This window comes from Peromyscus eremicus, chromosome 8a, assembly GCF_949786415.1.
Source record: "Peromyscus eremicus chromosome 8a, PerEre_H2_v1, whole genome shotgun sequence".
Classification (NCBI taxonomy): domain Eukaryota; kingdom Metazoa; phylum Chordata; class Mammalia; order Rodentia; family Cricetidae; genus Peromyscus; species Peromyscus eremicus.
In genome coordinates, this window is record NC_081423.1 from 97,009,880 (window position 1) to 97,024,130 (window position 14,251).

General features: G+C 50.4%; 1 protein-coding gene across 3 annotated transcripts in view; it reads left to right on the plus strand.

Annotated features, from left to right (window-relative positions):
- Positions 1 to 14,251, plus strand: part of Rab37 (RAB37, member RAS oncogene family) — a 59,391-nt gene that overhangs the window by 43,235 nt on the left and 1,905 nt on the right. The window contains exons 1-8 of one of the 3 annotated variants that reach the window (XM_059272077.1): positions 8,092 to 8,184; positions 10,551 to 10,661; positions 11,653 to 11,694; positions 12,158 to 12,224; positions 12,309 to 12,361; positions 13,348 to 13,413; positions 13,947 to 14,003; positions 14,082 to 14,158. In XM_059272077.1, coding sequence (XP_059128060.1) covers positions 8,092 to 8,184; positions 10,551 to 10,661; positions 11,653 to 11,694; positions 12,158 to 12,224; positions 12,309 to 12,361; positions 13,348 to 13,413; positions 13,947 to 14,003; positions 14,082 to 14,158 — 566 coding nt within the window. Of the gene's footprint in view, positions 1 to 523; positions 635 to 8,091; positions 8,185 to 10,550; positions 10,662 to 11,652; positions 11,695 to 12,157; positions 12,225 to 12,308; positions 12,362 to 13,347; positions 13,414 to 13,946; positions 14,004 to 14,081; positions 14,159 to 14,251 lie in introns of those variants that run through there. The other 2 variants (XM_059272078.1, XM_059272079.1) reach the window with 2 other exon arrangements.

Here is a 14,251-nt window from a genome sequence, read left to right on the forward strand (position 1 = left end):
GAGAGAGAGAGAGAGAGAGAGAGAGAGAGAGAGAGAGAGAGAACCTCTAGATCTAAGTATCTCGGTCGGTACAGTGGGTATGTGTTTATCTGTGGGGTTTTGTGTGTGTTACTGGGGGTGGGTCACATGCCACAGTGTGTGTGTAGAGGTCAAAGGACATCTTGCCTAGAGTCTGTCTATCCTTCTACCAGGTAGGTATCAGGGATTGAATTCAGGTTGTTGTCTGGTGACCGTCATCTTTACCTGGTGAGCCATTTCATCAGCCCTATCTGTGAGCTTTTATATTTGTGTACATATTTCTGTGTCTGTGTTTGTGTATTATATATGTCTGTCTGTCCATCTATCTCTGTGTACTGTATAGATGTATGTGTCTGTATTTTTCTATTTGTGTGTACTATATATGTATAAGTGTGTGTGTGTGTGTGTGTGTGTGTGTGTGTGTGTGTGTTCAGAAAGAATCACCTCCTACAGTCACAACTAATCTACCCTGATCCCTCACCCCATCTCCGTTGCTGCTTTTCAGACCATCCTGGTCGGTGACAGTGGCGTTGGGAAGACATCTCTACTGGTTCAGTTCGACCAGGGCAAGTTCATCCCTGGCTCCTTCTCAGCCACTGTGGGCATCGGATTCACAGTAAGTACTCACTGGCTCTGCCAGCTCTGGAGGCCCTCTATGTGTGTCAGGGTGCCAGCCAAAACAGGCAGGTGCGTATACGAGACCATTAGAACTATTTCCAGAGATGCAGGCAAGTTGATGAGGATTGGAGAGGGTTGGGCTTGGCATGGAGGTGTGGAGGCTCCTCCGTTTTACTTTGAGTCTAAAGGCCAACAATACAAATGTATCTGGGTGTGGATACTCAGGTCAGCCCAAGGCTGCAAAGATTCTGGAAGGGTAAGAAATGACACATGACTGTACAGAATGTACAAACTTGCATGGCCACGTGGGTTGGGAGTCAGCAGGCAAGGGCTGAGTCTGCTTTTTAGCTCTCGGTGTCTCCTGGGACACAGCACTGGGGTGTGAGTGGGTAGTTGAGTATCTAATTAGAAAGTAGGGTCAGACCCCTTTCCCCACCATTCTCCACAGTCTAGTAGCCCTGCTCTGTCATATACCCTCATGTGATGGACCAGCCCCCACATTTATTTACCCCAGGGACTCTTGAGGAATGAGAGATAAGAGACTTAGTTAGAAATAGAGAGGAGAGAAACAGAGAACACAGGATAGACTCGGGTGGGCCTGGATCCACTAGGAAACCTGGTGGGCTACAACACCCTCACCTCCCTGACTTTCCCATGCCTGCAGGTACCCTCTGATCCCCTTGAGTTCTTGGAAAGGTCTTCCATATGGCTTTGCCTCTTTCTCGTGCTGTTGAGTCTCTGAAATCCTAGAATCTCAGAGACAGGGAGAGCAGGTGTCATGTCTTGGGTACTGTGGGGGTTTGAAAACCTCTAGACAAACTGAAGCACGGGGCCTGTAAGGTCACATTTGGGGCTGGGACACACCATGCTACACCGGTGAACAGAGAGAGGAGGAAATCCAGAAATGGGCTTTCCCCAGAGGTCAGAGGGAGGAAGGCAAGGGTCCAGACTGGACATAGATTCCAGTGACTTCAGGAGGTGAGTGGGAATGGAGAGCTGCCCAGCCTGTGAACTGTCTGACCCGGAACCTGTCTGGAAACATCACCACCCAAGTGCTCTCAAAATTAGGGTGAGTTGAGCCCTGGCCTTCTCTAAAGGGAAGGCAGAACAAGGTAGGTCTGAGTCCCAGAAGGCCAAGGCTATTTGGGCAATCCCTAAGACCTCGGGTCAGCCTGTCTGGAAGTAAGATGGATGTCTCTGTGCCAGGGACAGCCTACTCCAGCCAAGGTCACACCTCCCTCACAGTCACACCCATGTCTTATTTTTACCTATCCTTGCACCTGACTTGGAGAACAGAGAGTAGGTGATCCTGGGTCTGAAAATTCTGATGCACATCCAGACAAGTCACGGGGGTATCATCTCTGAACTTGGCGACTAGATTGGCAAGGAAATTAAGGCAAATCTACAAGCGAGAAGAAAGAATTTAGTCAAAGAAATCCAAGCCTCCCAGCCAGGATGAAAGAAGTCTCCAGTTGACCTTGGGATAGCCTTGTACATCCTCGACCAAGGCCAGCATCCAGAATATTGGCAGCTTGAGTGAAGCCTGAGCCTGGAGACACTTGGGTCAAGGGCAAGAACTACAGACAAGCACAACCATGCTCCACAGCTGGGATCCAAATCCAGGGAAGGTCTTACTAGGGACAGCGGGCAGGAAAACCACATGTGACAGTACCCATATGTGACAGTAACCACACAGAGGAAGTGTGATGGAGTCCAGCCATAGCTGGATTGTGACAATATGTATTCCCCTTATTACTACTCTGTTTAGTGTTAGGGACCTTCCACTCCCTCCTGGTTCATCCCCTGCCCAAAACAGCTGGATCTTTGCACCGCAGCTATTCTCCCACATCCTGCTAGGCAAGGATGCTGAAGGACACTGGGTGTCCTTCAAATACTGGTCCCTAGAGATATTGGTTATAAAACCCTTGCTTACTGACCTATCATGCAGTGAGATATTTATATTATTATTATTATTATTATTATTATTATTATTATTATTATTATTATTATTTTCTATGTGTATAGCTGTTTCAAGCCTAATGCCCAGGGAGACCAGAAGAAGGCACTGGATCCCCTGAAACTGTAGTTACAGACAGCTGTGTGCTGCCAAGTGGATTCTGGGAATCAAACCCAGGTCTTCTGGAAGAGCCAACAGTGTCCTTAACCACTGAGCCATCTCAAGGCGCAACTGAGAGATTTTTTTTTAAGCACATAGAGTAATTTACAAGTGCCCTGGGTCAGGGCTTGGACCACAGAGTAGTGACAACTGGAGCAGAAGAGGCCATCAGGCTCTTGCTGGCCCTGCTCAGGAGGCTGAATGCGGCCTGGGCATCAAGAGAAGGGGACGCAGAATGAAATGGCCCTCGCTGAGAAAATTCCAAGTCTGTGGCCTTTCAGGCATGGAGCTGACACCTCTCAAGTCCTGGCATCCCCCCAATTCTCTATCACAAGCCCTGCCACACTGGCTGTAGAGTGCTGTCGCTGGGTTTATTGGAGTGCTAACATCAACAGGATTCACAGCGGTATTAATCAGACTCTCCGTCTTTTCTAGTGTTCTGATGTAAAACACTAGACTTCTTTTAAATGGTACTAGTCTCTTTGGGAGCCCTACCTTCATTACCCCTGTTTAGCACATGCTTTTATAACCAAACTGCAGGTTTTTTCAAGACTTTCTGTTCATCTTCTTGCTCTTGAGTCACTATAAACCCAGCTATAAGCAGCTGGCAATAACTATGCCAGACCCTGAATGTTGAACTGCCTTAATACTTCCTCCACTGGGTTAATTAGCCCCCTACTTTTAAACTCAGCCCTCTACCAAGTCTAAGAACCCAGGTAAAATGTTAAAAAGTTCTTAGCAAGATTGTAACATAAATGGCTTATAGTCCAATACACCCCTCCCCCCAAAAAAAAAATTCTCATTTCCATCTAAAACCTCATGGTACCTCATCTTTATTGTCCACATTTTTGTCATCATCACAATCACCTATTGAGGTCAGTGTATAGCACTCTAGGGCCTTTGCTAGCCCATGTGTCCAAACTCTTCCAAATTCTTCCTGCAAACCAGTTCCAAAGGCAAGGACCCTCACAGTTAGATTAGTCACAGCAGCACCCCCACTCCTGGTACCAATTTTATGCATTAGACTTTTTATCACTTTAGTTTTTAAAAGCTGCCATAAACAACTTGAGGAAAGGTTTCTTTTGGCTCACAATTTCAGAGCTTCTTTTGTGGTCCTTGGCTCTGTTGATGCTGGACTCATAATGAGACAGAACATCAGAGCTACTCACCTCATGGCAGGCAGGAACCAGGGAGAGAGATCAAGTGTAGCTAGAGTTTTTCTCTCTGGGTCCCAACAAGCCCCAGCATTCCCTTAGCCCACTTATAAAATAAACATACAGATGCTTATATTATTTAAACTGCTCGGCCATTAGCTCAGGCCTACCATTGTCTAGCTCTTACTCTTATACTAAGCCCATTTCTGTTAATCTATATGTCACCACGTGTTCCGTGGCTTTACCTGTTGCCTCTACATGATGCTCCCTGGACGGCAGCATGTGTCTCTTTCTCTCTGTCTTCCTGTCCTTTCCTTTCCCCTCTCTGTTAGTCCTGCCTATACTTCTTGCCTGGCTACTGGCCAATCAGTGTTTTATTTCTATAGAGCGATATCCACAGCAATCAAGTATAACTTAAAAGTATAAACCTGTGACCTACTTTCTCCAGCTATGACTTGGCTCTTAAAAATTCTACCATCTCCCAAAATAATGCCACTGGCTGGAGACCAGGTATTTCCTAGAGAGAAACTTACTCAAGGACATTTTGTATTCAAACCATAAAACATTAACCTTTCTAATCAACCCCTGTTCCACTGCAGGACAGATCTTCCTTGTTACAGCTTGTCTTTATTTTTCCCAGACTCTCCAGTTTATCTAAACAATATTGTAAAATTTATCTCGAAAACCTTCCTCTGTCCATCTCCCAAAATCTCACTATTGCCTATTAAAGTCTAAACCCTTCACCTTCTGGTCAAGGTAGCACACAATTGAGGCTAGTGGTTCTCAACACTCATTTGGAGTGTGTAAAAACCTACAGAGGCTGTTTGCGTAGGATCAGGATAGGAGAAGAGTCAGCATTTTGACATGACCTGGGAGCTGTGCTGTGGGTGATCTATGCACCACAGTTTGCAAAACCTGAGTGTCAACCTTGTTGCTCCAGCCTCTACCCTCTTCTCCCCTCCACATCTGGACCCTGCAGTCACTGTGCTATGTGGTCAACAACCCTGGGGTTCTCTTCAGCCCACCTGCATATCTGGGAGGAACCCCAGTGTTCCTCTAAATAGAGGAGGGTGCATATCAAGAAGGCTGTGTGAGTGTGTGGACTGTGACCTATAACACAGTAGGGCAGGGCTTCTGATTGGATGGTAATGCAGTGTGTATGTGCATTTCACATCGGGGGGGGGGGGTGCATGAGAGAGGTTGGATAATTTATATTGTTTTATATTTGAGGGTGATTTTGGGCATCTGGAAAGGATGTGAGATGTCTTAGTTAGGGTTTCTATTGCTGTGAAGAGACACGATGACCTCAGCAACCCTTATAAAGGAAAACATTTAATTGAGGTGGCTTACATTTTCAAAGGTTTAGTTCATTATTATTATGGTGGGGAGCATGGCAGCATGCAGGCAGACATGGTGCTAGAGAATTCTACATCTTGATCCAAAGGCAACAGAGAGTGGTCTGTCTCACCGGGCATGGCTTAAGCATATGAGACCTCGAAGCCCACCTCCACAGTGACACACTTCTTCCAACAAGACCACACCTACTCCAACAAGGCCACATCTCCCAATAGTGACCACACAACTCCCTTTGGGGGCCATTTTTTTTTTCAAAATACCACATGAGATATGTAGTCAATTTGTGAGCATTGATGTATCCTATGTGTTCTTAGTGTGATGCAAATTATGTCTGTGGTTTCCATGTAGTAACAGACATGCATCCATTTACCCAGAGGTCCCAACAAGCATTGCCCAGAAAAAGGACTGCACTCTTCCAGTTCTCTGTAAGAATACTTTTGCCTCTACTGTCTCTCAAGATGCCTTGTCTGCTCCATGCCAAACCTACCCTTCTAAAAAGAGTGTAACCCATGACCTACTTCCTCCAGCTAAGCCTCGACCCCTGAAGCCTCTACCTCCTCCCCAAATAATACGGAGCCAACAATACAAACCAAAGTCCCCAACCAAGGTGTCAGCAGGTTCACCTTAGCATTCTCCCTGCTGCTGCCCAGCTTTGTTTAGCCCCAGGTATCCTTCATGTTTCTATCTTCACAAGACTGTCTTCTCCCTGTTTGCTTTAAGTCTTTTCTAGTAACACCAGTCACATTGGTTTAGGGGCTTGTCTCTGTTACTTTTCCTCTTGCTGCAATAAACTATGCTGGTGTGATTTATTAAGAAAGTCTGGCCGGGCGGTGGTGGCGCATGCCTTTAATCCCAGCACTCGGGAGGCAGAGCCAGGCGGATCTCTGTGAGTTCGAGGCCAGCCTGGACTACCAAGTGAGTCCCAGGAAAGGCGCAAAGCTACACAGAGAAACGCTGTCTCGAAAAACCAAAAAAAAAAACAAAAAACAAAAAAAAAAAAAGAAAGAAAAAGAAAAAGAAAAAAAAAAAGAAAGTAAGTCTGGGGTGGTAGTCCAACATGGCAGGGAAGCCCAGCGGCAGGGGCTTGAAGAGGCAGCTGGTAACATTGCAGCTGCAGGCAAGTGACAGAGAGCAGTTAGTGTTTGTGCTCAGCTGGCTTCCTCCTCTTGGCTGGGTCGGCCCACCTCAATTGACCTAATCAAGACAATCCCTCACCAGGTGGTGGTGGCGTACGCCTTTAATCCCAGCACTCAGGAGGCAGAGGCAGGCGGTTCTTGGAGTTTGAGGCTAGCCTGGTCTACAAAGTGAGTTCCAGGACAGCCAAGACTAAACAGAGAAATTCTGTCTTGAAAAACCAAAAAATAATAAAATAAAATAAAATAAAACAAAAATAAAAATCCCTTATATGTATGTCCAAAGACCCATCTCCCAGGTGATTCTGGGGCCTGCCAAGTTCATGGTCGATATTAACTAGCACAGGGCCCCTATTCCAGCATGACCCAATTGTAATTTACATCTCTAATGTCCTTGTTACCAAGGAAGGTCACATTCTGGGGTACCAGTGCCTGGGGCTTCAGCGTATCTCTTGGGGGACACAATGTAACCCATAACATTAGTCTCCAGTGGAAGGTGAGCAAGGGGCAGGCCAGTTCTCCTTTCCAATTCTCTCCTCGACAAGGTCAGCTCCATCCATGCTCTGAACTCTTCTATCAGCTTCCATGAAACAGTTCCTGCTGATGCACACAGCCAGTGCCCAAGTCTAGAGTCACCCAAAAGCAAGCCTTGACCTTGCCCCTCACTGCCATCACCTGAAAAGTTTAGGGGATCCACTCCCCTTTCTACACTCCTCACCCAGTGCCCCCCTCCAGTTCCCTTCTATATGACATTGGGATAGGGATGGTTGACCCACATGCTACTGAGCTCTGGTATGGGCAATCCCAGATTCTCCACATCCTCTGTCATCAGGAGCTCAGGGCTCCTGGGCTGTACTGGAAAATGCTCAAAACGACCCACAAATTCACGTGGCATCCACTTGGTAGCCAGGCCTGGGCCTCACCTGAATAAGGCTGGCCCTACCTTGCCCCCATGGAAAAGAAGGCTGCAAAAGCCCACCTTTGAGAGCGTCCCCATGGTGGGACATTAGGTGCTTAGACCAACAAGTCAGGGAGAAATGAGATATGATACACCACAGAGAGCGCAAGGTATTAGTACCACCCAGGCTCTCCCCAAATGGCACAGCGCCAGTGCGCTCCGAGGTGAGTGTCGGTGAACAAAAGCAGACTCCGATGAGCTCCAGCTGGGGTCCACCAGCAAAAAAGGGACTGCTAGGTGCTAGCCCCAGAATGCAGTTCCCTGTCAAACACTGCTCAGAGGCGTTCCCCGCCTCCTGCCTGCAGGTAAGTACTGCCGGCAGCTGGCTGGAGCTCTGGCGCCCCCTCCTGGCCACGATATACAGCCGCAGTAGGAAACCAGGCGCCACACCTTCCGCAGTTAGCTGGGTCTCCCGGGTCAGCCGCCTCGATGGCAACCCAACCCCGCCGCTGTGACCTTAGGGTACTGGCCCTGTACCTGGACTCATTCGGTGCTGTAAGACCACTAAACTAGGCTAATGTCTCTTAGGAGGCCTACCAGTCCCTAGGCGCGCACTCTGCAAGTCCTAGACATCCTAGCAGGCGTCGTCGAGGGGATGGCGGGACGGAGGGAGGAGCCTATCAAGGTCCGAGCCCGTTGGTGGATGGGGAGGGAGGAGTGGGCGGAGCCTAGGGCAGGGCGGTTCCGAGCTCTCCCTCGCCTGCAGCGAGCCTGGCTCACCTCTGACTGTCCGGGGACATGACTGGCACGCCGGGAGCTGCTACCACCGGGGATGGAGAGGCCCCCGAGCGCTCCCCGCCCTGCAGTCCGAACTACGATCTCACGGGCAAGGTGGGTGGGGCGCTGCGTCCAGTGCTAGGGACCCCCAGGCCGGTTCTGAGGGACATCCCTCCTGGTGTCCTTTGCCATAGGACCCTGTCCTTCCACATCTACTCCCCTCTCTGGAAGTGTCTAGATTGAACTCAGTCGGTCCCAGGTCAGCTGGGTATGGGGTCTGGAGCATAACCCGTGGGCCCATCTCAGTCTCTAGGGATCTAGGCTGACCTCGGAGGGCGTGGGACAAGGCAGATCAGAAGGACTTAGACTCCCCACCCTGTGGACAACAACCTAGTTCTCTTCTGCCACACTTTGGAGGTGCTAGGAGATGAGGACTCCCTGAAGACGCAGATGCCTGCGGAGGCATCTCAAGGTTAATGCCCTTTTTGAGCTAAGCCTCAGAGAGTGACACCTGTCACCCACTTCCAATGCTTTGGGTCCCCACTCAGCAGCAAGTCCCATCCTTGTCCTCCCCACTGCCTCCAGACATAGTCTCGCAGCCTCTTCCCCACAGTAAGCTAGCATCCCCCCACCCCCTAAGCTGTGTGTAGCCAGCCTACAAGCCCACTTGGGAATTTTAGAAGCTGAGAAAGGCACAGCAATTAGTGGCAGTGGCCCACCCTCCCTCCTCCGATGGCTGTAAAGACAACCCTCTGGGGTGCGTACCTTCTGAAGGAATGCCCTGAACAAAAGCAGGTGGGAGAAGCATGGGCACTAGCCTGCCTCCACCTCCCTCATCTGTGTCCTTGGAGTAAGCAAGTACACCGAACTCTCAGAAGGGATGCTGAGCCAGCCAGCGGCTTGCCCTCGTCCCCTGCAGTAAGGGAGGGCTGTGCTAGGCAGAACTGATGCCTGTTCTTGAAGGACACATGCCTCTTTCTGTGTCTTGATACCTCCCCAACACCAGGTCTCACTCTCACTCGGAGCCTCAGGTCTCCACCCCCAGGGTTTCAGGGGAAGCCACTGCCAGCCTACCCACCCAGAGCCGTTGAGATAGGCGTCCTGTGTGGGCTTGTGGCAGGAAATGGGGCCCTAAGTTTTCAGTGGGGGGAGGAATCTGCTGCTGGCCAGCCTCCAGGCTGATGGTTTGTGTGTGTGTGTGGGTGGGTGGGGTCTCCTGACCTTCTTGCCCTGCAGACCAGCTGAACTGTTTACCTAGGAGGTGGCAGGGCTGAGCAGCTGTTTGTGTTTGGTGGACTTGACTGGCTGGGTGACCGGCTGCATGGTTTGCTCAAGGCAGCTGTGATCTGTAAAGTAAACAGTGCCAGTGTCTGCCCCCACTCCCCGGAGCTCGGTCTCTAGAGCCATCGGAGTGCCTGGACAGCAAAGTATCTAACCCCTAACCTGCCAAGGCTTGACCTAGTTCTGAGTCTGTAGTTGTGTGAAAGAAACATGGTGGGAAAGCTCCTTGGAACACCTGAGGAGGTCTAGGGTCTCAGGCTGAGTACCCACCCCAGGGCCACTCTTCCCTGAGTCCTGAGTGGCTCACACCAACCTTGTTGACCCTAGACATCAACAAACTCTAGGAAGGCCTCAAAGGAATGTGCCTTCTACTTCCCACCTATTATGATAGGCAAACTGCAGAAAAAATTAAGGACTTTCCCCCAAAGCACACAGTAAGGTGTTTATAGTACAAGAACTCAGCCTTGCATCCCTTCCGCTCAGGCCCACCCCACATCTCTTGATCGTCAACCAATCGATCCCAAGACCTCATATCTGTGGAAGGAAAGCTTTTCAGTTCTACCACCAAGTTCAGAGAGTTCAATAATTCTGCCCTTATTAACAGTCTAACCAGACAGTTGGGAACATTCTGGCTTTGAATCTATACTTCCATTCTCCAAGATGGCTGAGCCAAGAGATCCCCCCTACCATTCCTACATATTCCCCCACAGTGATCCAAAGATGCCAGTTTGCAGCCATTTGTATTTCCTGGGAGGTTTCTGCTAAAGACTTCAGACTAACTGTCTCCTCATCTCAGAATAAATGTCAGCCTTCCCTAATTCTTGCAAGTCTATCGTGAACATAAGGCCTCATTAGAAACTTCCAAAGTAATGTCTGACCCAAAAGGAAACTCCAACAATAGTCATTTAAAGACAGTGTAGTTAAAGAAAATGTCCCACCCGTCAAGTCTTTGAGGACATTGGCTCGGACAAGAGGCTCAGAGGGAGAGCGTGGGAGGCTGAGGCAGGGAGAATGGGGACGAGAAGCAGGGCAATGGCAGAGGCAGACTTGCTGGAGGCCCACGCTTCTCTGTCCTACCAGCAGGCTTCTCCATCCTTCTCCCCTTCTCTGACCCTCTCCAGGACATTCCTCTCTGGAATCCCAGAAGACCCCCTTCTCCTGCCCAGTCGCCATTAACTGCCTCTGCCCCCATCTCCTAGGTGATGCTTCTGGGAGACTCGGGTGTCGGCAAAACCTGTTTCCTGATCCAATTCAAAGACGGGGCCTTCCTGTCCGGAACCTTCATAGCCACCGTCGGCATAGACTTCAGGGTGAGGTGGATGCAGGCTCCCTCTGCCTGAGCTAGTTACAGCTCAGGCTCAAGAAGCATGCCCTCTCCTTGTTCTGAGGGCACCTGGGGCTTACTGCCTGGGAGGCCCCAGAGGTACTCCCACCAGTACCACAGAGGTCACAGGAGTCTGGGTAGGGTCGGCATCTTGCTCACCTTCTTCTCTGCTCTTGGATACTGTCCCCAAACAAGGTAGCCTCATTTCATAATCTAAATCCTGAGAGCCCCTTGCTCATGGCCATCTGAGCTGGGTCCCTGTCACGGTCAGTCTTCAAGAAGCAATTGCCAAGAAGTTGAAGGGCTGGGTTCAGAGATGGAGCTCTCAGGGCTGGCCCCCATCCCAGAGGACTCTAAGGTCTCTGTCTTTATCAGTGTGCAAGCAGGACCACCGCTACCGCACACCAAAGTACCCTGGAGGGATAGGGTCTAACCCTAGCAGGCAGGCCGGGAGAAGCTTTGAGCCTCTCCCAGTTGGCGGGGTGTTGAAGCTACACTGAAAGAATTATGGGTAACTGGAGGAAAGGTGGTCTTGCAGGACAAGCCTCTGAAGGCCTCAGGATATAATGGGTGCCTCATCTCTAAAGCTGAACTCGGGGAGACAGAGATTGAAGTGGGGAAGGGTCAGAACCTCCCACACACTCCCTATGCTGCCTGCATGGCTGGAGAGATGGCTCAGCAGGTAAGAGCACTAGGCTGCTCTTCCAGAGGTCCTGAGTTCAATTCCCAGCAACCACACAGTGGCTGGCAGAGAACTAGGCAGGTTAGAAAGTCCCCCTTGCCCGAGTAAGTTTTGAGGACAATAAATGGAGGAATCTTGGAACAGGTCCCCACTGTTCTACTGGAGTGATCTGACTGACGATGTCTCAGGCTCACAACATTGCCTGTAGGCCTGGAGAGAGACCAGAACAGGATGTTGACAGACCTCGGGGGCCAGCCAACATCCCCTCCCCACCCTCTGCCCTTCTCTCTTTCAGAACAAGGTGGTGACAGTGGATGGTGCCAGGGTGAAGCTTCAGGTAAGAGCAGTGGCTGGGATGGGGGAGGGGCTTGCACTTGCTTCTCAACCTGAACCACAGGCCTACAGCCCAGCCCTCAGTCTGGGGTAACTTCCTGTGGGGCCCATGAGAGGAAACTGCTTTTCTTTGTTTGATATCTGCAGAAAAAGCAGTTCCCAGGCACCCTTTCTCCTATCAAAGGCAACTCCAAATGCCCTCAGCCAGGCTTAGCCTCCCTCATTGCCCCTCCCCCTCCAGTGTTCCCTGCTGCTCTAAACACCCCAACCCCTGGGCTGGAGAAGGAGAAACAGTAGCTAGTGGGTTTAAGACCCCAGAAACACCACTGAAGATGTCACCAGATGCTCGGAAGCCCTGTGAGAACCCACAGAAGGAAACAGCCCCCCATCTCACAGACTGCTCTCACACCACAGCGTGAGCCCTCCAGTCAGCAGCCCTGCTCCTTTCCACCTCTCTCTCTTCCTAGATCTGGGACACTGCAGGACAGGAGCGCTTCCGCAGTGTGACCCATGCTTATTACAGAGATGCTCAGGGTAAGTCCTTGTCCTCTGACCCGTCCCCATTCTGCAGCACCTCTGCTGTTACCCTGATCTCCTCTACTGTCTGTCCCCCTCCAGCCTTGCTCCTGCTGTATGACATCACCAACAAATCTTCTTTTGACAACATCAGGGTAGGTCCTCCCCTCCCAAGGTCCTTCCCCCACCCCGACCACCCTGCATGTCATGAGCAGCCAGAGTAGGGCCTCTGCAGGCCAGATTGCTTCAATTCTGTAAAAACAGGTAGACCATAGAGCCTGTCATCTTTGAAAAACACTCAGCGGTGACTGGGCATTTCATTGCTATGTAGGCATGGAAACCAAGCAGGCTGATGGGCCCTGTGCTGACTGTGTAGCCCTGACTGTGATTCATGAGTGTGTTTTATATCAAAGTGTTCAGAACAGTCCTGGCTCCACCCTGGACAATTATCCACAGGGACCCAGGGGAAAGCCTAAGCAGAAAACTCCACATGCATCCAGGCCAAGTTGCAACTCAAGAAGACAGAGTGAGTGGTGATGTCCTCACAACCAATTAGAGAACAGAGGCAATAACCAATAAATACAAGCATGACTATGTGCACAACATTGTATAGGTTTTATGTGCTTCTTGACCTTGAGGACTGGTTTCTGAAAAGCAAGAGGAGGGGATAAGACAGCTAGCTATAAAAGGATAGAAACTGCATAGCATTGCCACTTCCAATCCTATACTCATGGCAGACATCACTAATCGATCTCAGTACTTTTTGGTCAGAAAGGCAATACAAAAAAAAAAAAAAATCCAGAGCCTAGTATATTAAAGACAAGTATTTTACTACCATACAACATGCCCAGCCAAGCTTAGCCATCTCTAGCTCCATCTCCACCTCCAGCTCCTGTTTGTTGTTGTTGTTGTTGGGTTGTTTTGTTTTGAGGCAGGGTCTAGATATGTAGCTCAGGCTGGCCTCCAACTCTGTCCTTCTGCCTCTGTGCAGGGAATTTAAGCCCGTGTTGCCACACGTGGCTGATCACATTGCTTTTGATTACTGAGCCCTTTTGTGGTTTTAGAATCCCAACAGAGCCTTCTAGGAGAAGAATACCCTGGTCCTTGGCCCCAGCCTGGCTCAGCTTCCCCTCTCCCACAGGCCTGGCTCACAGAGATTCATGAGTATGCCCAGAGAGATGTGGTGATCATGTTGCTAGGCAACAAGGTGAGTGGTTCTGTGGGAGAGGCAGTGCACTCTGACCCTTCTCTCCCACTGCCTCAGCACCAGCCCCACCCAGCCCCATATCCACCTAAATCCTTCCAGGAGGGGACTCTGAGGTCTCCAGGGCGGGAGTCAGACATGTCTTGTGACTTCTACCTATCCCACTCCAAACCCCTTCCACCAACAGCCCAAAACTGCTTCCAGGTGACTCAGCTGCCGGCCATCACTAGATCATTATGGACAGGTCAGGGGTCAGGGGTTAAGTATGAAGTGTTTAACTCAGCTACCGTCACCCAATGAAGCTGGGTCACCACACCCTTTGCTAGAGTTACACACCTCCCCAAGTGCTCAGGGCGGGCATCGGGCCACACAACCTGAGCAATTCAGAAACCCTGGCCCCAGGCCAATCACACCTGCCTGCAGTCCCTCAGGCTACCAGAAGAGGGCAGGCAGTGCTTGCTCCTGGGGCAAAAGATAGACTTCCTGGGGTCAAGGCTTCCTTCCCTGGAGTTGATTGACTCACATGGGCTTGACAGGCGGATGTAAGCAGTGAAAGGGTGATCCGTTCTGAGGATGGAGAGACACTGGCCAGGGTAAGTGACTGCCAGTGGGGTTGGGTGACTGGTGAGAGAGGCCAGAAGCAGACCCTGAGAATACTCTCTCCTGGGCAGGAGTATGGTGTTCCCTTCATGGAGACCAGTGCCAAGACTGGCATGAATGTGGAGCTTGCCTTCCTGGCAATTGCCAAGTGAGAGCTGAGCAGGGAAGGGAAGCCTGGGGTGGGGTGGGAAGCGATCTGGGAAGCCAGAGGTGGGGGTAGGGAATGCCCGGCTGGCTCGAC